Source organism: Equus asinus, chromosome 1, assembly GCF_041296235.1.
Source record: "Equus asinus isolate D_3611 breed Donkey chromosome 1, EquAss-T2T_v2, whole genome shotgun sequence".
In the NCBI taxonomy this organism is placed as follows: Eukaryota; Metazoa; Chordata; class Mammalia; order Perissodactyla; family Equidae; genus Equus; species Equus asinus.
In genome coordinates this window covers 150,462,179-150,487,562 of record NC_091790.1, presented here as the reverse complement: position 1 = coordinate 150,487,562, position 25,384 = coordinate 150,462,179, and the positions used below count along the sequence as shown (strand labels likewise).

General features: G+C 36.2%; 1 protein-coding gene across 45 annotated transcripts in view; it reads right to left on the bottom strand.

Annotated features, from left to right (window-relative positions):
* The window catches only part of HDAC9 (histone deacetylase 9), an 866,113-nt gene that overhangs the window by 350,288 nt on the left and 490,441 nt on the right, over positions 1-25,384 (bottom strand). For 31 of the 45 annotated variants that reach the window (XR_011503369.1, XM_070509723.1, XM_070509733.1 and 28 more), the window contains 2 exons: positions 8,362-8,493; positions 3,442-3,557 (listed from right to left, as the gene is read on the bottom strand). Coding sequence is in view for 44 of the 45 variants with exons in the window: in XM_070509723.1 (XP_070365824.1) it covers positions 3,442-3,557; positions 8,362-8,493 (248 nt within the window). In the remaining variant the exon portion in view is untranslated. The remainder of the gene's footprint in view (positions 1-3,441; positions 3,558-8,361; positions 8,494-25,384) is intronic. The other 14 variants (XM_070509860.1, XM_070509866.1, XM_070509795.1 and 11 more) reach the window with 1 other exon arrangement.

Here is a 25,384-nt window from a genome sequence, read left to right as displayed (position 1 = left end):
TATTAGAATCCTTTTTTAAAATCATTTGTATCTGCTGGAAAAAATTATTTAAAAAGTTGCGCTGCAGAGCCAGCCACTAATGTTCAACTAGAAATAAACCAGCTGCTTGGCTACTGCTAAAATAGCTATCAAATAAATCTACCAAATCTAAAATAATGGGGTTGATATCCATGGAAACATATTTGAACCCACAGGCCCACAGTATTAACAATAAAGTAACTAGATAGGTAGAGACATCTCTGACTGGAGTTGGAAATAGAAACTCCTGAGGTTTCAGCTCCCCAACCAAGTTTACAAATGAGTAAAGCAAGTAGCTCCAAAAATCCGAGTTCGGTACTGAGCATATGTAAGAAATGGAAGAAATGGAACAGAAGTGGTCAGAGCAGATGGCGACTCACTCTCATGAGAGCTGCTGGCTTGAAGACAAACATGCTAATGAGTTTTCCCTACTAGGAGTCAGTATCGATAACAACAACAAATGAACTTGTTTCACACTTCACAATTTACTACCCACCTTCCAAACACTGATTCCTCACAACACAGCTGCTGGGGTAGGTATTACTACCCTTCACTAGATGAGGAATATGAAGTTCAGGGCAAGTTTAGCAACTTAACCAATGAGGAGGAAGCAGCTGGTTTTGGAGCTGGGTTCCTGCAGAGCCTTTCTGATTGAAGACCTGCCTGAACACGCTGTGCTGTTTCTTGAGACTGGACTTATGAGTAAATTCTCCTCCTACTTCTGACTTAACCTTTATCTAAATTATGCAGACATGAGAATTACAAGATAGAAAATTTTCTTTTCCTCTAAGCCTCAGGATCTTTAGATACAGCCTTACTTTCCTATTTCCTAAGCAGCAAAAGGGAGTAGAATGCCATTTATTTCCATGGGCTCTAAACTAGGTGACATGCTTTTCCACTTGCAGGTCATAGAATAAAGAGTTCATTCAAAGGGACACTGTTATACTATTTTTAAATGAAAACTCACCTGTCCTGCTTAAGCAAAGGTGGTAGAATAAGCTGTTTTGTAAATGGTGAAGTATGAAACTAACTTTGTTTTTTAAAGTGTAGTTAATGATGTAAATTTTTTATACCCCAAAAATACTTCTGTTGACACAAAATTAAATGATATTATTAACCTTAGAAGACATCTGTAAAAATCATACCAAATTCTAAATAATTGTTAATCAAGAATTGCCTGAAAACATTTTCTCTTTTCTCTAGTTTAGGTGGAGGCATTTAGTGTCACAAAGCTAGGATATTAATTTGCTGACAGTTCCAGTCTGGATTCTGCCGTCTCCTCTCTTCTCCAGTATGAATTATGCTACAGACCTCTGTGAACGCAATGCTGCAGAAAACCACATGTTAGCCATCAGGGTTGCATTTTTTGTTCTGGGCCACAGAGAGGCTACCCATCAGTGCATAAAGGTCTGCCCACCTGGCCTTTTGGATCATAGTTCACGCACACAATTAATTCATTATGAGGTAAGTCACTGCTTGCTTTTGAACTAGTCTTTCCAGCTTTGGAGGTGAATGTCCTGTCACTGACCTGGAGAAATACTTCTACTCTTTCAAACTCCATTAAATCACATTTCCTTCTGTTTTCTCTTTCTTTTTTTTTCTTCTTTAAATCGTGAGGGTGGAAGGAAAGTTTTGTCATGACAGAATATGTTCAACAATTAACTGAAAAGCCAGGGCATCTAAACAGATACTTGTGACAATAAAGGTTCCAGAGATATAAAACAGATTCAAACAATATAAGCAAATTCCTTTCATTTACATTCACCACTGTATATATTTTGAAATCTAAAGATAGGGTCACACAATCTGCGATATTCATTTTAAATTAACAGGTCATAAAAGGCTTGAAATAAAGAGAAAAATCTCACCTTTTCCATTCATTTCCAATCTCATGAATATATATTTCTTGATTGTTCCTTTACATTGTACTAAGTATTGTATGCATATATACGTATTTATAATGAAGGAGTATATGTATCTTCCTCTTTAGTAACAAACCATGTCCTCCTCCATTCCTGAGAGGTAACCATCATGGTAAATTTTGTGTTCATCACTCCTTTGCCTTTTAAAAATATACTTTTACTACATATGTTTTCCCAATCAAAATATTATACTGCTGTTTCTGAACCTAATAAAATACCATCATGTTGTAAGTGGTCTTTTGCACCATTTTGCACTAACAATGCATTCCTAAGAATCATATCTGCTGTTGAGTGTAGTTCAGTGTGTCATTTTCATTTTCCAAGGGTAGCAAATTCATCCAGAGCCTATTTAGAAACCAGATCCTTTAGTGTTTCTGCTATTAGTGTAATGCGATTACTGAGAATCACATTCTTCAAACTGAGAGGAAATGGAAATCTAAAGTCTTTTAGAAATATTTGTGACCAAGTTGTTCTTTTCCTGGAAATTGATTAAAAGGTTGCAGAAAATTGACCACTACTGAGATATAACTGCACTAACAGAAATACAATACCTATAACCAATAGTCCAAGAATCCCACTTACATCCATGGCCACAAATATATGTGAAGTATTTATTCCATCTCATATCATGTTTTTGAAAGGATAATGAAAAAGAGAAAGAGGGGCAATAGGATGGTAAGAAACTAGAAATAGATGAAGGACCTGGAGATAATGTAGAGTCCTGAACTGTTATTCTTCAAATAGCTGAAAGACAGTCATAAGCAAGAGGGCATCCATCTATTCTGCTCATTTTCGTTTGAAAAATTGGGGGAAATTTTTGAAATCTAGAATGAAGGTGTATTCCTCTAGAGAGGATTTATATTTGCTTTTTCCAACACCTAGGAGCACTACAAATCTAGGGCACTTTAAACCAAAGATTTATGAGGTTGTGTAAATTTGGGCTGCAACTCCATGTAAGGACAACTTCTCAGGGAGAGATCTGCCCCTGCTCTGGTCTGCATGCAGACACCTCTGGAGGTGGGCGTGAGGGGCTCACCAATGTAGCGTAGATCCCATAGGCCAATGTAGATCTTTGGGATCACAGCTTAGCTTTTGGAGGGTCTCCTATTAGATTCTCAGGTCATTGGATAAAATCTGCCTTGCTAGGCTGTTCTTCTGAGAGGTTTGTATGAAGTTGTTTTTATTTACTGATGGGTCTACTCCCATCAGAATAACCAAGAACCAAGCAGAAGGACTACTGACTTGCATGACTGCTGGGCAATGCATACTCAGCATCACTAAGAGTGACTTTTTTTTTGAGGATTACATTTCAATATTTTCAACTGTGATTGTCATACAGACTTTGTAAATAAGATCAAGTTTACTCAATCCCACACATTATACCTCTAAGAAAACTAACTGAGAACTGGTGGCTTTAAAATTCAATTCAGAAATATCACTTTGTTTTAGGGGGCCAATCAGGAATCTACTTTTTAAAAGAACCAAAATAATAGAGTCTTACCTCAGCATGAGGAGTAGGCGGCAAAACCGAAGCTTCATTTTCAGTAACATTTCCAGTTGGCCCATTATTTGGTGAACTAGGACCAGAACCTGGAGAACTGCTACTAACTGAGGATTCTGAAAAACATTGTGAAGTACAAATATATTCATGGAAAACATACAAAGATGAACTTCAGTTATACTCTAAGTAATACATAGCATTGAACATTGCTTTTTTCCCCTTGGTGAATAACAAGCACCATTTCACTAAACAAAAAGAACTGTGAAAATTTCTGGAACATTCCTGAATTTTCATACCACTTTTCTCCCTTTGTTTTCACTGTGAAATATATAACACAGTCGTCAATAGCTTCTAGAGAAGTAAAGACATCCAGTTAGAATTATAGACACTTATGATGAGGAAAAAAATAAAGAAGGTAATCTTCTCTTACTTGCTCTTGTGCTACCTTAAAAATAACAGTAACAGAGGGCTTGGACCTGTGGCCGAGTGGTTAAAGTTCCATGAGCTTCACTTTGGCAGCCTGGGTTTGCGGGTTCGGATCCTGGGCACAGACCTACTCCACTTATCAGGCCGTGCTGGGGAGCATCCCACATATAAAACGGAGGAAGACTGGCACAGACATTAGCTCAGGGCTAATCTTCCTCAAGCAAAATAAGAGGAAGATTGGCAATGGATGCTAGCTCAGGGCAAATCTTCCTCATCAAAACAAAACAGCAATAGAGATGATGGACTTGCACAGTTCAGAAAAACATGCCATCAGTATGTGAGGCCTGGGGCCATTCCTGTTTATGTGGAAAAATTGCTAATATGCTGTGTTATAAACAGCTCTTAATTTACAAAGGCTATATGCCCTTTTATAGCACAATTAGTCAAAGTTGTATGAAGAAAATACAAGAGAATGTAAAATCTCAACATTACATTGATGGCCTTGTACAACATCATCTAACCTTAACTCTACTCAATTTATTCTCCAGAAGATGAGAAATTGCCTAAATTTAATATGTTAAATTTCAAACACCAATATAACAAGAAGCTCATTTTAGCAAAAGTTAGATAACAACAATATAGATTATTTATTTAACCCATCTCTTTCATCTTCAGATATAAAATCACACACATTTCAACTTGTGAAGGAATTATTGCACTTATTAAAATATCTAATTAACAGAAATATAAACTTCCAATTCCTAGAAAAATAACTAAGAGAGGTCACCTTCTCAAGCCTTGGCAAATGATTTATTGAGCTCTAAACAATTTTATATCACCTTCTACAGTCCATTCATTTCAAGATTTCTCTAGATGGCTCATCCTTATATCTTTCCTCATACTTCTCAGAGACTGACGACTTTCAATATGATTTCCACCAGTGATTTTTCTTTCTACCTCATGGTTTTGTTATCCATACTCTCCTTTCCCATTTCAAAGGTAAAGCATTTCTCTTCCGCGCCCCTCTCCAATGTTAGCACATTCACTCTTATTCATGATCCCATCCCCCTTTTAGGATTTTACTCCATCAATTAATTTGAATCTTCAGGGCTTCTTTTTCCACTGGAATTGTCCCTCTAGTCTGAAAGCATGCTAATAATTTGTGAGAAGTACTCATTCCTCCAAGACCTGACAATCTGGCTAACTCACTATCAACTGCAAATGTTCTCTGCAACACCCCCAAATTTGAAGGCTTTTCACAAAACAATCCTCCTCCTCCTTTTTACAGTAACATTCTCCACCTCCATGTTTGTCTTTCTGTCTCTCTGATGTTTTCCCTTTTGACCAATTCCTGAATGTAGACATTCACCTAAGTTTGTGGCCTTATCTCTTTTCTCTTTCCCTTGTCAAAATCTGTCTATATTGTGGTATCAACTATCATTTTTAGGCAGAATAATCCCATGAAAGTTATATTTCTTGCCTTTACCTCTCATAGATTCCAGCTTGAGTCCAGTGGAATGCTGGACATTTTTAAGCTCCCTTTCCATGTGTATCAAATTCACTGTATTTCAAGATTCAGTGTGCCCTCCTTATCTGTTTATCACCGCCCTTGGTGTCATTCTCATTCCCTTCCTTACCCCAAATCTAATCAATTACTGGGTCATTTCATTTTGTTCTTTACATCATCTCTCATCTACTTCTGACTAACATCATTTCAGTTTTGGCCCTCAGACCTCATTATTCTCTCATGGAGTATAGCAAAATTCTCCTAATATTTCTGAACTGCTACAGTAGTCTCTTAGAACTTCCCTCTCAATAGTTGCCAGGTAGATCACAGTGAGCCAACTGTCACCATGCTCCTCTGCTCCAAAATGGAGCCTAACATTATTTCCGACTGTTGCCCTTTCTGTATTCTGCACTCAGCTAAATTTAAGTCACCTACTCTCCGTAAGTGCTACTTTCCCATTTGATACTTTCTATCTTCCTTTTCCTCCACCTACCTCACTGCAGGTCCAATCTGACCTCTAAGCTCAAAGCCTGGCTCAGGTACCATCTGTCCCCTAGTGAACGGGAACTCCCAATTTGCAGGCAATATCTGCTTGCACTCCCTTGCAACACCTACAACTTTCAACCTTCTGTTATAAATATTTCTCAGAACTGCAGGGCCAACAGAAAGAAAGTGAGGTTGGTGACAGAATTTTGATCCCGACACCTACTTAATGTGATCAAGTCAGTGATATCATAAAATTCTTTTTTTTTTTTTTTTAAAGATTTTATTTTTTCCTTTTTCTCCCCAAAGCCCCCTGGTACATAGTTGTGTATTCTTCGTTGTGGGTTCTTCTAGTTGTGGCATGTGGGACGCTGCCTCAGCGTGGTCTGATGAGCAGTGCCATGTCCGCGCCCAGGATTCGAACCAACGAAACACTGGGCCGCCTGCAGTGGAGCGCGCGAACTTAACCACTCGGCCACGGGGCCAGCCCCGATATCATAAAATTCTTAAACACATCTTGCTCACTGCCTTTCTGTCTATATATCTTGCTTATATTTTGATTAATCAGCTGTATATCTTTGCCTCTTTCTTGTGTACTTTCCTTTTAATGAAGAGAATAACATGGCTTTGGTGGGGAGAGATGCAGAAAACTCTTGAATTTGAAAAAGAGGAAGATGGCAAGTGGTTCCGTATCAACTACTGGGAGGAGAGAGGTGGCATGGGTTTGAGAAAAGCATATACTTGACCTATGAATTGGGGATGAGAGATATAGAGGTGCGAGAAGAACAGTAATAGTAATTTAACTGCTACTGATGCTATGATGGTCTCTGACTAGATAGCAAAAATAATTAGTATTAAGATCCAAACAGAGCTCATCCAAATTACATGAAAGCTGGCAGAGAAAGAGCAAGGAGTACAGGTGAAGAAGCTGTGTGTCGGGTAGTTTAGATCCTCCAAAGACATTTATAATAAGTGCAACATACCAGTTAAAAATATCTACCAAAACATCCACAAGTCCCAGTCACTGACTAGAAATGTGTCTCTAATTAATGCACAAGTCTCTCTTTGAATATATTTCCTCAGATGAAAAGGGGAGTCATTATCTCACAAAATTAGGAAGAGAAAAATATAGTTCAAAAGTAAAGAAATGAGTAAAACTCTAGCAAATCATAACCCTTATAAATGAGAATTAATCGTTACTTAGGTATTGAGATAAATTCCACTGTAATTTGGTAAGAAAAAATTCCTATTAATAGGAAAATAGAAAAGAACATTGGGATAAATATGACCTTAGATTATAAGATTCTAAAGTAAAACAAACAAACAAAAGCAATGTATTGGTTTTCTATTTTCTTCAAATTTTTCTGTTATGAGGGAGCCTACTCTCTCCATTAGAAAAATCACCTATATCTATTTGCATTACACAATTGATATGTTCATTATTCTCTACATTCATTAAATCAGATCCACTTCCCAAATCCCCATCTCTACCAAGAACCACTATTATGAAAACTTAATTAAAATTTTTACTTAAATACAAATATGTTTTTTGAAAAAAAAGTCTGTACTCTGAATTTAGAACTCAATTGGTGTACGTATTTGATATTGGAAAATAAATATAAACTCTAATGAAATAATTTTAATTAATTTAATATTTCTTATTCCGCAAGGCAAAATGGTTGCAGATTACCACTTCTTTATTGATGCAACCAAAGGAAATGACCAGATACAATGCACAGCTCTAAGTAGGTACTCAATAAACAGTAGTCAGTATTATTATTTTTTGCTAGCCTTTTTGCTTCTTGTATCCCTAGGTCTTCTCTAATTTCAGACCAGGTACAACTGGGACTAAGGAGCTTTGTAAGACATCAGGTTGAATTTCCTAACCTGTTCACCCCACTACTAACCACGCAGCTAAAAAAATAAGAAGTCTTCCATTTGAGACTAGTGAAAATGACAGTCTCTTTCCCTTCATAAAAGGCAATATATCCCCCTCCTGCCATAAGTCCCAGTTCACTAGTAAACACATAAAGTCATTTATGAGTTCTGTAAATTTGTTGAAAAGTCAAGATTTTGCTGTTCCACGTAGTTTAATTTTCCCAGATGAATTTTCTACATTCATGTCTGAGTATGGGGGAAGTGTTCTTCTTGGACCTCCCTCTGCTCATTTCTGATCAAATTTCATTAAAAGTTATAGTCTCCTGGTTGGCATTCCCAAAATGGACTGCCTGTTTCTGAAAAAATGAAGGTGAGCTTTGGCGCTCCCTAGTTATGCCTAGATTGACACATAGTTCTGTTTTTCAGTCATTTCCTGTTTAGCACAGTTGGTGAATGCATGGCAAGGTTTGCTGAACTACTTGTGAGTTTTCAATATCATTTCCTTTCAAGAAATGTTTCTCCTTAAAATACTTTCAATATGCAACAGGCATATTTATTCTAAACTATTTTGTTTCCATTCCTACTCCCAGCATTTTTTAGTGTATGTCTGCCCAGTCCTCAATTACCTGTCACCTCAAACATTCGCTTCTTGAATGAAGTGACAACATTTCCATCCTTCCGCCTGAGTAAGGGGCTGCTTCTCCTCTCTGCCACTTTCTGTTTTAACCTGGACCGCACCTTCAAGTTGGGCTCAGAGGCTGGGGATTGAGACAAAGAAAATAGATAAAAATTAAAAAATAGAGAGCCAATTGCTCATGTGTATAAAAACCGGCTCACCCTTTTCTTGGTCCCTTCTCATCTCAAATTAAAACCCCAAGCATGTAAATAAGACATTGACTCTAAATTAATTAAGCAGACAAACAGAGTAATTATTTTGATGAAATTTGTGAAATGCTTTTCTCCTTCTCTAAATGCAAAGCGAAAAAGAAGTGAAAATATAAGTTTTCTACTTATTTTTTCCAGCAGAATTGGGATTGTTAATGGGAAGTTTAGTCACTAAGTATGTTTGGGCCTGAGTAAGATTTATTACACTTCATCATCAGCCCTTTTAATTCTCTCAAGGGTGAAACTCAATAACCACAAAAACAGTACCCTAATGTGATTTTAGAGACTCCAGCCTGACTTCTGATCATAAGAAGACACCTCTGTAGCATAGAATTTATGTCTAATTCTGACTCCTGGAATATTTCTTTGTCAGTAGTTTTTAACCCGAAATCGTGGGAAAATATATTCAGTATAATAACACCAAACCAAGTCAAATCACTACATATAAATTGTTGTATACATTTAGCATACAAGCAAGTGGAGAGGACGGTGGCCAAGTCTTAGAATTGAAATTTCTGAGTTAGGTTGTATGTTCCAAAATATGAATGCACATTATTCATACATATGTTACTATTTCTTTGGTTAAAGTACTCTAAATAGTGATGCCCTATTAGTCATTATTTATTAGGTTTTAAAATAATTATACTTTAAAAGAATGGAAACATTGGATTAGATCTCTGTAGAGTAGAAATCGATGATGATGATGATGGTGGTGATGATGATGATGATATTGATGATGATGCTTATGGAACATATGTTTCTGATGACAATTAACATTCATATAATGATGTCTATGTTCCACTACTGTTCTAAAAGCTTTGTCAATATGAACTTGTTTAACCATAAAAAATCTGTATGGGATAGATTCTCCTTATACCTTGATTATATCAATGAGGAAACCAAAACACAGAGAGAGGGTAAGTAACTTGCCCAGGGTCACCTAGGTAAAAATGGATGAAGCCAAGATCTGTACCAGGTAGTCTAGCTCAAGGCTATTCTTGGAAATACTGAAAATACTGCTCTTCTGCCATTCCTCATGTACAAATACTATAACAATTATAAAACTGTTTCTTCCAAAGCATTACTAATCATCTATATCTAGATACAACATTAGAATGTAGCTAGAATTTTTGATCAGTGAAAACGTTTTCTGTGAAGGAATTTTATATTTTTGCCAGACCTATCAAAAGTAGAAATTGCAATCTTTTCTTTTTTTAAATTTTTTTTTTGGTTTTAGACTTCAAATATCTGTACTTTAGTTTTCTCTTTGTTCTTTGTTTCCCCCTTCTCTGTAGCTTTAATCTGGCCTGAGAACCCTCACATTCTAAGTTTTCTTGGAACTGGCTACGTGAAATAGAAACGTGAAAGAAATATTCAGTTAAAAAAATAAAACATTAATTTTTTGTGCGTTGTACACCTGATTTTGTGCCTGAAAATACTGAAAAAGTAGAAAATGGGCTTAGAGGGCAGAGATCAGGACTTAGAACAAGAAGCTCATTGACTTTGTTGTTAGTGCCCTTGAGTCATTTCTGACTCCTGGTGACCCTGTGTACAGCAGAGCAGAACCCTGCCCGGTCTTTTTGTGCCATCCTGTCACCTTCTGGTGCTATATTAGACAATGCTCTGCTTCATTGGGTTTTCATGGCCAGTTTTCTCCGAAGGGGGTGGCCAGGTCCTTTTTATTAGTCTTTCTTAGTCTGGAAGCTCCACTGAAACCTGTGTACCACAGATGATGAGGCTGCTGGTATTTGAAATATCGGTGGCAGTTTTCAGCATCACAGCAACCCCCAGCCACCATAGTATGTCAACCAACAGATGCATGGGGTGGTTCCTTGTTCGGGAAAGGAACCCGGGCCACAGCGGTGCCGAATCTTAACCACTAAACTACCAAGACTGACTAGAGACTCAAAATGTATCACTTCCCTGGACCTCCTGCCTTGAGGCAAAGAAGGTAAGGAGTTTGGGGGAAGGATTAAGGTTCTTGCCAGACCTTCCAGGAGTGTCAACCCACTTTATCTTAGTGGAGAAGTCTGAATCTGAATTACTAGCATCCAACTTACCTAGGATTAAAGGAAGAAAACGTGACTCTATTAATTTACTTAGACTTTCCCCCATATATATTTATTTTGAAATTCTTTAAAAACACCAGTTTTGTCACTGAAAGGCTATAAGTTTATAAATATATTCATCTAAAACCTAGAAAGGAAAGAATGGGGAACCCCTATGTGCTAACTATATTGGAATCCACTGTCACCTTGCTTATAATCCTAGGACAAAAATCAGATTCTGACTTTGGTCTAGACATGACTTTATGATGAAATCTAATGGCTTAAATACTACAGATTGGCTGTCCAGAGGGAGTAAATCAGTTGATTAATTACTTGAAAAGGCACTTGTTTCAAGTGGGAAGATGTGGAGTTATTTAAGTCCACATGGCACCACTTTCCAGCTCTGGGATTTTCAGTGAGATTCTAGTACTTTCTGAACCTGACTCTTCATTTGTGAAACATGAAGATCTAACACATTCCTTATTTCACAAAGTTGTGGCCACCTGATTAGACACTTGAGAACAACTGTGAAGATCTAGATGAATGCAAAAGAAAAAAGGGTTTATGGAATTTTTATTATTGCTACTACTGCTGAGGGATACACAGCTAGGAATGACAGCCAGGACTAGACCCCAAATCTGATTCTCGGTCCAGTTCTCCTCCTTCTTGTAACACGTTGCACCAGCTAGAGCCAAGTTTCTGCAATCAAGACAAAAATATGCCAACAGCTTGGGAAAACAGTATATGCCATTTAAATATTCTACATAAAACCTAGAAATCCACAAGCTTTTCAGAAATAAATTATTTCTCAGGTGGGCACATAGCTTTCATTCCTGTGTTTGTCTATTTGTGAATGGGCTGGATATACAGCTCTTAAATTTCTTTAAATGGTCAGCATTACAAAAGTGAACACCAAAATAGAAATGAGAGCTGGGTTCTGATCATGCATCTCTCAGCTACTAAAATCAATAACTGAATAATTCATAGTCTCACTGAATACCAGTTCATTTACGCAAATCAGCTATGATGATACCTTTGTAGTGCACAGAGTAAAAGAGATGTGCATTTAAATGCCTGCTCTGTCCATTAGCTATTTGGCTTTGGATGACTTACTTTATATCTTTAAACTTTAGTTTCTCATGTTAAAATGGGGATAATTTTTTCTGGGTTTTCTTCTCCATTTGCCCCGACAGATTCCACTTTCTGTCTTTTTCTGAGCCCATGGGGCTGAATCCTGGGGTTGTGTCACTCCAGTTATTTGCTAGTTGGACTCCATTTGGGCTTAACCCACTGGTAGGACTTGCTAGTGATCAAAGGATGAAGGAGGAGTGAGTGGCCAGGGTATCCTGTGCTCTCTGCTACAGTGCTACATTACTGACTACAGTTTTGCCTCTTCCTGACTTCATCTCCATCCTCCGCTCCATGACTTGGGCTTTCCCAGCACTCCAGGAACATTATTTCCTCTCCTTGCTTCTTCAGCCCTAGGGGTAGGAATGGCTTCCCATTATTGCTAGTTTCTGGGTGCCTGAACATCCCTAAGCAATTGTAAGTAGTCCCTTCATAAAAGTCTATGACCCATATTGTGTAGGTTTAGTTCCCTGCCAAGACTCTGGTTAACACAGTCCTACATATTTTGGAAAATTATTGTAGAATCAAATGAAATAATGTCTGGTAGAGGATAAATCAGCGGTTCTCAACCAGGGAAGATTCTGACACCAAAGGACATTTGGCAATTTCTGAAGATAGTTTTGATTGTCAGTATGGGGAGTTGCTACTGGAAACTAGTGGGTAGAGGCAGCGATGCTGCTAAACATCCTACCATGCATAGGACAGCTTCCACAACAAAGAAATATCGGGACCCAATTGTCAATATTGCCAAGTGTGAGAAACGCTGGGGTAAGCAATGAGTAAACGGCAGTCGTTAATAACAGTACTACACTGGAATCATTAAAGGAGATGATAATAATTGTTAGAGATTCTCCACGAGGATGTAGAAGAATAAAGGAAAAGGAAAGATTATCAGAAATAAGGGAGTGCTCTACGTAGCTCAAAAATATTAAATATTTCAATACATTTTATACTTAGAAAATTATTTTTAAAAAATTTTCATACCACTGATATTTCTAAAGAAAGCAAAGTTAGTCAACTTCTATTGCTTATAGATATATGCAGAAAGAAATAATTCTCAATTTGGGGAAGGATAATATTTGAGGCATTGTGATATTTTTACTTTTATCAATTGAGGACATAGCTTTTTAAAAACTAGGAGTCACTAATATTCTTTAAAGTGTAACATAAATTTATTTTCTCAAAATGTACAATATGCAACTTTCATAAGTAAAGGTCCACATCCACTGGTTCTAGCAAAAACTTCTGTCTGTACTTCAATACTGGTTTTGAGTCACCAGAGACATTACTATCTCAGTGGTTAGGATGAAGGTTGGAATGATAGATAACCATCATTTAGTCCTTGTAATGCTTTATAAACTCACTCCTAACATTTCAGAAGCCCACACACCAAAGCTCAGCATGATACATACCCAAGCAGCAGAATTAATGACCTATTATGCTGACTCAGTGTGCAGTTAGAGTTAATTCCATTTTTAATGCTCTGGTCTCCCCAAAGGCTGAAGATTTCCATTCTGGTGACTTACTAATGGGATGCAAATCCTGGGGAGACATTCTGTTTGTATTTGAATGTATTTCATGCCTAGTTGCACTAATTGCTTTTCTATTTTTACCCCACACCCATCACTCTCTACATCTCAATTAATCACAGAAACAGAGGGCAAGCTTTTTAGTGTGTGTGCTCATCTGAATGCATTTGTCTGCTGAGATGAAAACCTTACACAAAAATTATCATTATTGAAATGAAAACAATCAACATTAACATAAAGAAAACAGAACTAAAATATTTTTCTCTTTTCACTTAAAATAAATTGGGGGCCAGCCCAGTGGTGTAGTGGTTAAGTTCATGCACTCTGCTTTGGTGGCCTGGGGTTCAGATTCTGGGTATGGGCCTACTCACTGCTCATCAAGTCATGCTTAGGCGGTGTCCCACATACAAAATAGAGGAAGATTGGCACAGACGTTAGCTCAGGGCCAGTCTTCTTCACCAAAATTAAATAAATAAATATATAAATAAAAGTAGACAAAAGGAAACAGAAGACATGCGAAGAATGCCTCTTGAACTAAATGTATTTCAAATCTTTCTTCTCATACTGATCTCCAAGGTGCAGAGTGAATGTAGGCGTGACAGGGTATGCGAATAAACAACGGGAAAGGAATAACAAAGTTAGGTAGCAGAAGCACAGGTTAAAAAGTTAGGATTCCAAGGCACAATAAGTGACTTGTCATTTCACTAGGAAGTTGGTGTGTATGAGTGTGTACGTGAGTGTGGGGGTGTCATTTTCATATACATACACACACATACAGACATGGAAACCATCTTTTGTAGAAGCAACAGGTCTCTGACAGAAGCAAGCCAGACTCAGATTTCACTGCTAACTTTTTATATGCTAACTGCAACGTTGGGTGAGTTGTTCGATCTCCATGAATCATTTTATCATCTATTATAGAACAGTGACAATGCCTAGCATACATCACGGTGGGATATTAAAGGGTGGAATAAAGTATCTAGCTCAACTAGCTGGCTGTCACCAAAAAAGTTGTTCAACAGATAGATGTTGAATACATTCATGTTTAATGCAGTCTACACATAAGACTAAGGGACTTATTAAAATAAAACACACAAACTAAAAAGATAAGCAGAGGGCTAGAGGGCTAGAACAGGTCTACTCCCTTTGCCTAGGGCAATGTTATCTACAACAACAACAAAAATAACGATAGTCCTTTTCTGATCTTTTTTCAGTATATTTAAAATGCTTTTTGGTTAAGAGTTGACTTTACATATTTTCCTCACTTTTTTTACTTGCCTGTTTATAATTTCTACTCTATTTAGTTCTATGTCTCAAATACATCACCTTCTACTAAGAATGATTGCCTACTGTGCGCCTTTTGTCTTTGTTCACTTTTAAACCTAAACTAGGACTATTCTTTACACCAATAATTTGGACAAAAATTTGACACCACATATCGCGGTATATAGAAGTCCTTCGTTCTCATGGGAAATGATCATAATGAGAAAAGGAAGAAGTCCTCCTTGAGTAGTGGTTCATAATATTATTAAGATCACTAATTATTAATCAAGATTAAGTACTAGATTAATAATGTGTCTTCATACTAATAAATATTTGGAATATTCAACAATTCCACCTGCAGTGCATGTTTAGCTCTATAATCACAGGTGAAGGGCAGGCCTCCATCACCAGCCTCAGATCCCTTCTCTGGCATTGATTAGTCTTCCCTGCTATACTAGACACCTGTTGGTTTATCCACCAGCATCTCTGTCTCCTGGATTTCTTCTGCTATCTCCCTGCCACAGGGCTACCTGAGGAGCTGCCATATTCTAACACTGTGTCTCTTGGAACCAACCACATATAATCTCTCTTCTGACTTTCTCCTCAGCATGTAGACATGCTCAGATTTTTCCCATTCAAATAAAAATAAGCCCTCTTGAGATAAGACACTATTGGCTACTGTCTGCATTCTATGCTTTAATTCACAGTCAAGTTTTGTGTGTGTGTGTTTTTAAGTAGCCTTACACTCGCCACCACCACTTTATAACCTCAAGCCACGGCAACATGGCTCTCACCCTCATTGTTTCACTGACATTACATTACCACACAGAGCACTCAGAACAGTAAATGTAATAATTAATTTTGTGTCTATTCTCAGTACTTTAGACTCATGCTGCGTCTCAATAAACTGTTGTTGAATGAATAAATGCATGTTTGCATATATCAAAACACGAAAGGAAACTTACATTAAAAGGCTGGGTTTCAAATGCTATTGAGAAGAAAACTAGCTGAACTTCAACTTCTTTAATTTCTAAGAGTTTCATGATGATGAACGTTATGGCAAGAGGTCTTACAGATCAGATGTGGGATGCAGAAGGAATTTCATTTTTCTGGCAAGCATCAAAAATACCATGTTTTGGAGTCAAGGAAATCCATATCCCATACAGTCTAGAATACCTTCATATGTTAATTCTTTTATATGCTTTAATTTTCAAATATAAAATATTTTATTTACCCAGGAAAAGATAATATTTGAAAGTCTGTATTTTGAAAATATAGCAAAATTTTGAATTACCACTTCAATAAAACAAACTAGATTAGGAGCATGTTTCAGTCTTCTTCAACTCAGTTTCTAAAATATCCTTTTAACCTAAAGCCTGAAGGTTTATATTAAAGTCTTGCTTTGGAACTAGTATTTCACAACTTAAATAACATGCTACTTTTGGGGGAATCTGAATTTACAGATATAGTTATATCTTTTTTTTCTTAAAAGTCCTCTTCAGTTCTAAAATCTATACTAAAAAATAAACATTCAGAATTAATTACTCAATTCTGCTATTAATCTTCTTTCAGTAATGAATTCCTGTTTATGCATGAAAAAAATTTTGCGGTGTACTTTACACTTTTATTTACCTCCTCTATTAGATGTATCTTTCATATACTCTCTTAAATAGAAATGTCATGAAAAGTAGTTTTATTTGTGGATGTAAAACTTTTTAACATACTTTCTACCAGGACAGTTCATAAGAGCTACATGTATAAACACAGGTGTGAACTGATTTCATGACAGGCTGAGGACCATCTTAGTGGGTGAGATCTGTGCAGGGGCAGCCCGGTATTTGATATGGACACATGCTGAGACAGCACGCAATTCCTCCCAGAAAACAGACTTACGTCAGGATTGTATGGTCCAGAAAATTAATAGCTATTGCCTGATAACTCCCTGGGTATCCCCATAAATCTAACCTTTATTGTACTTATTTGTGCTCTCAGCATGAACCTCACCTGGTTACATTCATGAGTCTGGAGTTGTTTTCCAGTCTTGACTCTGCCACTCTGTGATTTGGGTAAGGTATTATTCAACATCTCTGTGCCTCAATTTTCTTGCTTGCAAATGTGGACAATAATATCCATTCTCCTGACTTTAAAGAATTCAGAAGTCTGAATATAAAGCTATACAGTAAATATAGTAAATCACTGTCTAATTTTAAATGCCATAGTTTATTCTTCAAATTATAATATAATAAATTATCTTATTCTTCAAATATATGACTTTCAACTTTTTGTCTGTGACGTCTACCTGAAAAGTTTTAGTTGATTCCTGTAAAACTATAAAATCATTCTCCAGCTTCTTATTTCATTTTTTTTCTTTGTTTTCTTCTGACTTGACCAGTTTATAACCATCCAGAAGCAGTTACTCAATCTTTTTCCTACAAAATATTACTGTGAATTAAATTCTCAAAAATTTTTTCATAAAGAATCTTCCTATATTTTAAATACCTAAAGAGATGTATATTAGTTCCTATTTTATTCCATATACTTATTTATTCATAGAAGAGAAATTTTTTCAGTGCCTATTATGAGTTGTCTAAAGATGCTGGGGATACAATACCAAACAAGCTATAGATATTATCTTCAAGGATTTCTTAGCAAAGTAGAGAATTTTAATTTTAATATAAACATATATGCACAGAGATATATCCAGGTATACTTGGGCATAGATATTTGGCATAAAGAACATAGTGAGTATTTAGGGTAGCTTGGTGAGTGATGCGAAGGCACCAAGTAAAGCTTACCAGAGGTAAGTATGTATCAGCTAAGCATTTAAAGATGAGTCTGAGCTATTCAATCATACACTTTAGGAATAACAAGGACCATTTGGAAAACCAGGTGTGAATGGCTTGTATGAGTGTGAAACAAAAGTCTCATTCATGGAATTGCAAATTGTTTGGTACTGCTAGGGCAAAGTGGTATGACATGGTGGAGACAGGGAAGGTAAGGGAGAAGGTTAGGGAGGGAAAGAGGGAGGAGAGAGTTTGCGCATGCCAAGGAAGGACTTCAGCCTTGTACATGATAAAAGAGGTATTAAATGACTTTTAAGTAGGAGGGTAGAAAGACTAGATTTAAATTTTAAAAAGACAGAGGGCTGACTGGACAGGGTTAAGTTGGAATCAGAGAACAGTCAATAACTGGAATGGAGATTGAACTAAATGGCTACTGAACTATAACAGAAGGTATGAGGAGAAAGAGGAGGTTTAAGAGCAAGCAATGACAGAAGTTAGTATCTGATGAGATCAAGGAGAACCAGTAGCCCAGTGTGCCTCCCAGATTTCTGGACAGGTGACTATGTAGAAAGTGGTTCCATTAGTCTCTTTAGGGATCACATTATTCAACTTAGTTTTAGTGACTTTCTGGTCAATCTTGTCATGTACATATATTTTTTTAACATTTAATTACTGCTACTTAGAACTGTTATCTGCTTTGATATAATTCCAAGTCTTGAGGTGCAACCACTAGTTTATCTGGCCCTTCAGAACCCCACAGATACATCCAGTTGCCATGGATCAAGAGCACCAATGACAAACGGTCAGAGTTGACTTCTGGTCAACAGGAGTTTGTCCTCTCTCCAGCTCAAATGCCACCTTGTTTCCTGCTCTTCTTTTTCTGTTTCAAAGTTTCCAAGTCATTTGGGCAGCTCTTGTTATTATTTATTTTCCTTTGCAAGTTTTGATTTTGTAAACTTTATGGTTTTGGAATGTCCTTGGTAATTCACCTCTGCTTGAACGGAATTCATAGCTTTACTTTGTTAGCTTCATGATAAATTTCCTTTATAATACATAATTATAAGGAAACACTATTATCTATTTTGGACTGATGTAAAAGGCAGTATTTTGCCTCTGGATTTAATAAGGTCACCCTAGAACCCTTCTCTAGACAGACTTTCAGTTAAACACCTTCTATTTAGCCAACTTTCTCTTGATGGTTGTCTGGATAAATAAACCTCAAACAAACTTCAAATAAAATGGTAAAGGAGTAGTAAGTCAAAGTATGCTGTAGAAAACATCAGCCTAATATAAATTCTAAGTAGCTGTGGTAGGCAGAATAATGCCCCTGCCAAAGATGTCTATGTTCTACTCCCCAGAACTTGTGACTGTTACTATACCTGGTAAAAAGGGAATTAAAGTTGTAGATGGATTTAAGGTTGCTAATCAGCTGTCTTAAAGATGAGATCATCCTGGATTATCCAGGTGGGCCCAATATAATCACAAGGGTCCTTTAAAAATATGGAAGAGAGGGGCAGAAGAGTGTCAGAGTGATGCAGTTCGAGGAAGCCTCAATTAGTCATGCTGGCTTTGAAGATGGAAGGCGGCCACAAGCCAGAGAATGCAGGCAGCCCCCAGAAGCTGGAACGGGCAAGGAGACGGAACAGCCCCTGGAGCATCTGGAAAGGAACACAGCCCTGCTGACACCTCGATTTTAGCCCACTGAGACCCATTTTGGACTTCTGACCTTTAGTACAGTAAAATAATATATCCATGTTGTTTTAAGCAAGTAAGTTTGTGGTAATTTATTACAGGAGCCATAGGAAGCCAAAACAGCAGTCTAATGAATTCCAAGGTTGGTATGGCTTTGGAAGTCTGAATATTCTAAAATATTGGTTCTAACTAGATCAGGTTTTACTGTGCTCTATTTTTATTGTATTATTTTTAGGTAAGGAAGTAGGGTACTAAAGACAACTATTAATGATATATGCCCATCACTTAGCAAAAATATCAGGACAATAATTTACTTAAAATTAATATTTACCAGTTTATCAGACTTAATGTTCTATAAAAGGTAAAGGTTTTATTAATCTATTTACTTATTTGTAAAAAGACCCAAAGGAGAAAAAAAAGACAAAAGTATAGCTTTTTTTCTTTTAAATTTTTCTGTTAAACTTCTGTAAGGATGTAAGTTAAGGATCATTTATTTTAACCCTAAATGCTGATTAGTTTGTATATGTTAAACAGCCACAATAAGCAAGCAATTTCCAAAACTCATTCAACTGGGAACATTTTACTTTTTTAAAGATTCCATTTGAGATATTAAACTATTAAGCCAAATGACAAACGTATGATAAGGCCCATTTCTAAGAACAATTTCCCTTTTTAGTGCAATGTAAGTAAAAGGAGGGGAAAAAACCCCAGTTTAAACCACTTTCAAAATGTAGGTAATTAAAACATTTTTACTTTTATATATGTTCTTTACAGTATGAGATACAATTCCAGTCTCCTACAACTTAATCAGCAAAATATAAAATGTAACCTTCCATCTGGTAAATTAATTTAACAGACATAATTGTGCCCTGCCATAACTCAACAAGACACTGAGGAAAACCATTGAAATGCTATTTCCTTTTCTTTAGAAGAGAATTATGTACAATTTCAGCATGCTTTGCATTTGTAAAAGTTAAAGTCAACAGGGAGGTATCACTCTCCTTCGCATGAAGTTCCCATGAGAAAATCAACAGCAAAGTAGAGAGCTTGTGCTGCTATTCATGAGACACTCCATAATATGAACTCGGCTTCAACCAGAACATATTATTTGGCAGCTAAACCCTTTAATTAAGTTGCGGTTTGAACAGATTTTCACTGAATTTATGTTGTATAGGGGCTCAAAGAACATTGTTTTTCTAACCAGTTTATTCTATTTCAGGTGATATAAATGTGGTACTTGAGCTAGAGGTGGAAAAAAAGGGAATGTTGCTCTGATTCTCATTTTATTGGCTTTAATTATGATGGAACATTTCTGAATGAGTGCTAACAGCAGTTAGACAAGAAGAAGAATGAGACCTCCCTTTTAACAAATATTTACTGAACACTTGTCCTGTGCAAGGTTGTATACTGGGTATTATTATGAAAGAAAAAATACAACTAAAAAGATGATTCCAACTTTAAAAAAAAAGAAAGAGCTGGTGTGGGAAAACTTGGTGATGGACTGGACAGGAAGAGAGAGAGGATGATGGAGCCAAAGTGGAAGCCAATGGTCAAACCTGCATAATGTTGGGAGAGGTATTAGCAGAACTGAGGAAATGAGGAAGAGGAGCAAAGCTTGAGGCGGAAGATGGGAGGGTAAATGTTTAAAATTAGTTAGTTAAAATAATTGCAGGACATCTTGGAAATGTCAGCCTGGAGTCTATGAAAGGGTTACGAATTAGAGATGTGGATTTAGACCACAAATGAAAGAACTTAAAGGAAAAAAATGAAGATGGTCCTGATCTGTCTGTTCATTGTATGAATAAGGAAGCTGGGTTAAACCCTACCATCAGAGATACGTACTGATTAGAATGAATAAGAACTAGAATTAAAGCCATTAAGATGGTGATGATAATTAAAACATGGGAAAATTAAAACAATGGAACAACATGCAGAGAAGAGACAAATGAACTTTAAAAGTCCCATGTTTCATGGGCTGCAGATATAAAGGATGCAGTAATGGAAATAGAGAGGAAAAACAGATGAACAGAAGTGCAGCACGTAAAGTTAAAATTTAAACAAGGAAGAATTGGTCAGTGGGGTCAAAAGCCACAAAAGATAAAGAAAAAGGAAACCTCAGAAAAATTCATTGATTTCGCTATTTGTAAGTCATTGTTGTCCTTTGAGAATACTGCTACAGAAAAGAAAAAAAAGCTGAATCAACTGATACATATTTCTACAACATCATAACCTAGCAGAATAACTAATATAGAATAGGTGCCCAATAAATGTTATTCTGAAATCAATCATAGACGCAATGATGGACTAGGCTCAAATTTTAAAAACAAAAGGAAGATGAAAATCTAGAACAATTTAAATGAACTTTTATTTCTTTTTAATTCATTTTTTTAGGAGAGGGACAGATTTTGAGCATTGAAAACATTACAGAAGGAACTTGTTAATTGGAAGACTTAGAAGATGCTTGCATTATGGGGATAACTGAGAAAAGTTTCTTAGAAACAGATGCTGAGCTCCTTGAAAGCAAAGATGATCTCTTAAACAGCTCTATGTTCTTGGAGTGACTACAAGTTCTGGCCCAGAGTAAGTGCTGAATAAAAGTTTGCTCTCATTTCCCTCTTCTCCCATCTTATAGAACAAAATTGGAAGGGCCAACTTTGAAAAGTATCCCTTTCTTTGAAACAGCTTAATTTAGAAGACTGCTAATGAAACTAAGAATGACAAAACTTAAGAACTGATCTTCCCAGTATTTTTCATCCTTTGTAATCTTTATTCTCTGAAGTACCAGAAAAGCAGACTATATTCAGCATCAGAGGAAGATGTCTCATTGATCACCCATCTCAATCTCTGAACTCCTATTCAATCCTTAATCACCTTTAATTTCCTTCCAATTATAGATTAAACATATACAACTTTTTAGACTATACATTTTAATAATATTTCTACCAACAAGTTTCAAAAATATTTCCTTCTAATCAACCTAAAGTTTCAACCTTTAATGTACTGAGATTTTTTAAAACTCAAAAGTTCACCATAAACATGAACTTCCTGATTTTTGTCTTTTCTGTTCTCCTCTTAGACTCTGAAACCTTAAGAAAGAGAAGAGACCTACTAGTCATGGTCTTTCCTCATGTGGCAGCATCTCCATTCTCTTCTCATGAAATATTTTCCTGTGTTCTTATGTTATTCATCTCCAAGATTTACCTAGTTCCACCTCTAGAGTATATGCTTTACTTATTTTTAAACAAGTGAAAGGTATTATGATGTTTCCAATACCTATCCTTGAAATACCCAAAATTTCATTGCTTTTCCTACCTTCTGTAGCACGGAGCTCTTCCATCATTGAATTCTTTACCTCCTTACCTTCTTCCATACCCTGGCATCTTCTCTGAGATTCCTCATTTTAATTTTCAAAACACCCATATTCATATCCTCCCTCCGTCTGTGCCTCTCTCTCTCTGCCTCTCTCTCTCACACACATACACACACAAACACACACATTTCTCTTCTAAAGGGCTCAAAAACTCTGAAACCTTTCTAAGTTTTCTATGTGACTCCAAGAAAACTCCAATTCTGAACTTTCAGTCAATTTACCTTTAATTTTACTTTGTATGTCTTAATCCCATCTTTCATCAGTATAATCAAAGCACAATTCATTAATTTTCCTCTCAAGCCAGAAGGAATTACCTTCTGCCAACAACTGTACATCAATTGATTTTATCTTCTTTCCACCTCTAGTGAAATCGACAGTGCTATGCTAATACCCACACATTCTGGTGTCAGCAAGAGTAGAATTAGAACTCCACCTCTGTTGTTTACTAGCTGTGTGAACTTGGATACATTTATAAGATCTCTGAATGTTAATTTTTACAAAAGCTAGTTAGCTAAGCTCTCTGCTTTCCAGTCTCTTCTTTTATTCAGATCGGCACACAATAACCAAGATATATCTTTGTAAAGCTTTTATTGTTTCATGTTAATCCCACACATAAAAATGTATTGCACTGACCTTTTACTCCTTTTCCTACATCAGGTTTCAGGAGAAAGTGAATTCCTGCAAACTGTGTCTCACATAGGCTTCCACGATATGGCACTACCCTACCTAGCAAGAGTTTCTCTCATTGCCGCCTAAAAAAAGTCCTCCACCTTAAGACGCTCACTCTTCATCACCTTGCCTTTTTTTGCTTCTCCCTAACTCTCCACGTAACCGTTCAGGAAACACTGTGAACCCATTCTCTCTACCAAGACTTCCCTCAATGTTCAAGCCTTCACTCTTTGCTTATAAAACTCAATAGGACTTCAAAAACTTTTAAAACATTATCTTTTTTATTTTTTTTAAAAAGATTGGCACCTGAGCTAACAACTGTTGCCAATCTTCTTTTTTTTTTTCTCTCCCCAAATCCCCCCAGCACATAGTTGTATATATTTTTAGTTGTGGGTCCCTCTAGTTGTGGCTTGTGGGACGCCGCGTCAACGTAGCCTGATGAGCTGTGCCATGTCCGCACGCAGGATCCGAATTGGTGAAACCCTGGGCCGCAGCAGCGGAGAGCGCAGACTTAACCACTTGGCCATGGGGCCGGCCCCTAAAACATTATCATCTTAATCATATAATATCTACAGACACATCAAATCTTTCGAGGAATAAAATGGGTAACAATTTAAAAAACAATCAAATGAATACTTAAACAGATATGCCTCTATTTGTACTTATTGTATGTGTTTTCACAAATAGACTAGTTATCTTGAAGGCAGAAAATTTGTTTAATATATCATTTGAATCAAAAACAGCACAATACTGAGCCATAACGGGAACACAGAAAATGTTTCTGGAGTTTAAGTATAAATTTTATACTTTTGCAAATTATAAAATCTTTGAATTCTGGCATTTATCCTTAGAAATATTTCACTCTTAACATCTGTCCACTCAAGAAATGTCATACATGCCCATTATTTCTATTTTTTTTCCTGTTCCTAATAAAACTGCAAGGGCAATTTTGTAATTTAGTTTGTATGTTATGCCACCTTTAAAGAATCTGAAGATGCTCTCAAGAAATGGCATAAATTAAACTGGCAAATTTTTAAAAAATAAAGTTCCCTAGGATAGGTTAGGGTCCAGGGATATAGACATCTTTTCATTTACTGTAGTTAGGAGTGGAAAGTGAAACAATTTTTATAGAGAGAGTTTAAAACAGAAAATATACTGCTAGAAATCTATTCTAAAGAAGTAATAAGCAATTTGCCCAAAGATGAACTTTTATAAAGTTTATTGCAAAATTATTTTAAATACCAGACACTAGAAATACTTTAAATGTCCAACATTAGAGGACTATAAATAAATTACAATACAGCTGTATAATAAACTATTATTTACCCATTAAAATGACATAGGAGATTCATACTTGATATTAGAAGACATTAAAAAGTGAATGTAATACTTATGGTGCCAACATAGAAATTACAGGTGTTTCTATTTCATGGATTTATATAATTTGTTTTCAAGTAATGTGGATTTCTTTTTTTTTTTTTTTAAGATTGGCACCTGAACTAACAACTGTTGTCAAACTTTTTTTTTTTCCTGCTTTTTCTTCCCCAATCCCCCCAGTACATAGTTGTATATTTTTAGTTGTGGGTCCTTCTAGTTGTGCCATGTGAGACACCACCTCAGCATGGCCTGATGAGCGGTGCCATGTCTGTGCCCAGAATTCAAACCAGCGAAACCCTGGGCCAATGAAGCAGAATGCGGGAACTTAACTACTCGGCCAGGCCACGGGGCTGGCCCCCTGGATTCTTTGTTAATTACAAAAAGAAACAGTAAAATCTGAATTATAATAAGCCAATACACAAGTAAGGAAAATCTCTGCATAGGCTAAGGATAGCTAATTCAAAGGAGCAAATCGAATAGCTTAGTTTCTGACAGAGCAAAAGGAAAAATATAAAGAATTGTATAGTTGCAGTAAGTAAGCATATTAATTCTTCAAAAAAGACAAACGTTATTCTAGTAATAAATCCAAAGGGAAATTATTTTACATGTATGTATATGTAATGGTAATGAAAACATAATGAGTGTGTCTTTAAGAAACAGTTTTTAAAAGCTCGAGAAATATTCTTCATATTTTTTTCTTATAACTATATTATAAATGAATAACAATAAATTTAAAAAGTAAAATAGCTTCTATATGGAATAGTTAAACACATATAAAGTCTGTATATTAGTTGTGATGTATCTACAAGCTTACCGCCTAAAGAAATCTAGTGGATTTGGAAAATAATATTTTCTTGTATAATGACTGCAAAGTATCATATTTTGGCATTAATTTTACATTTAAG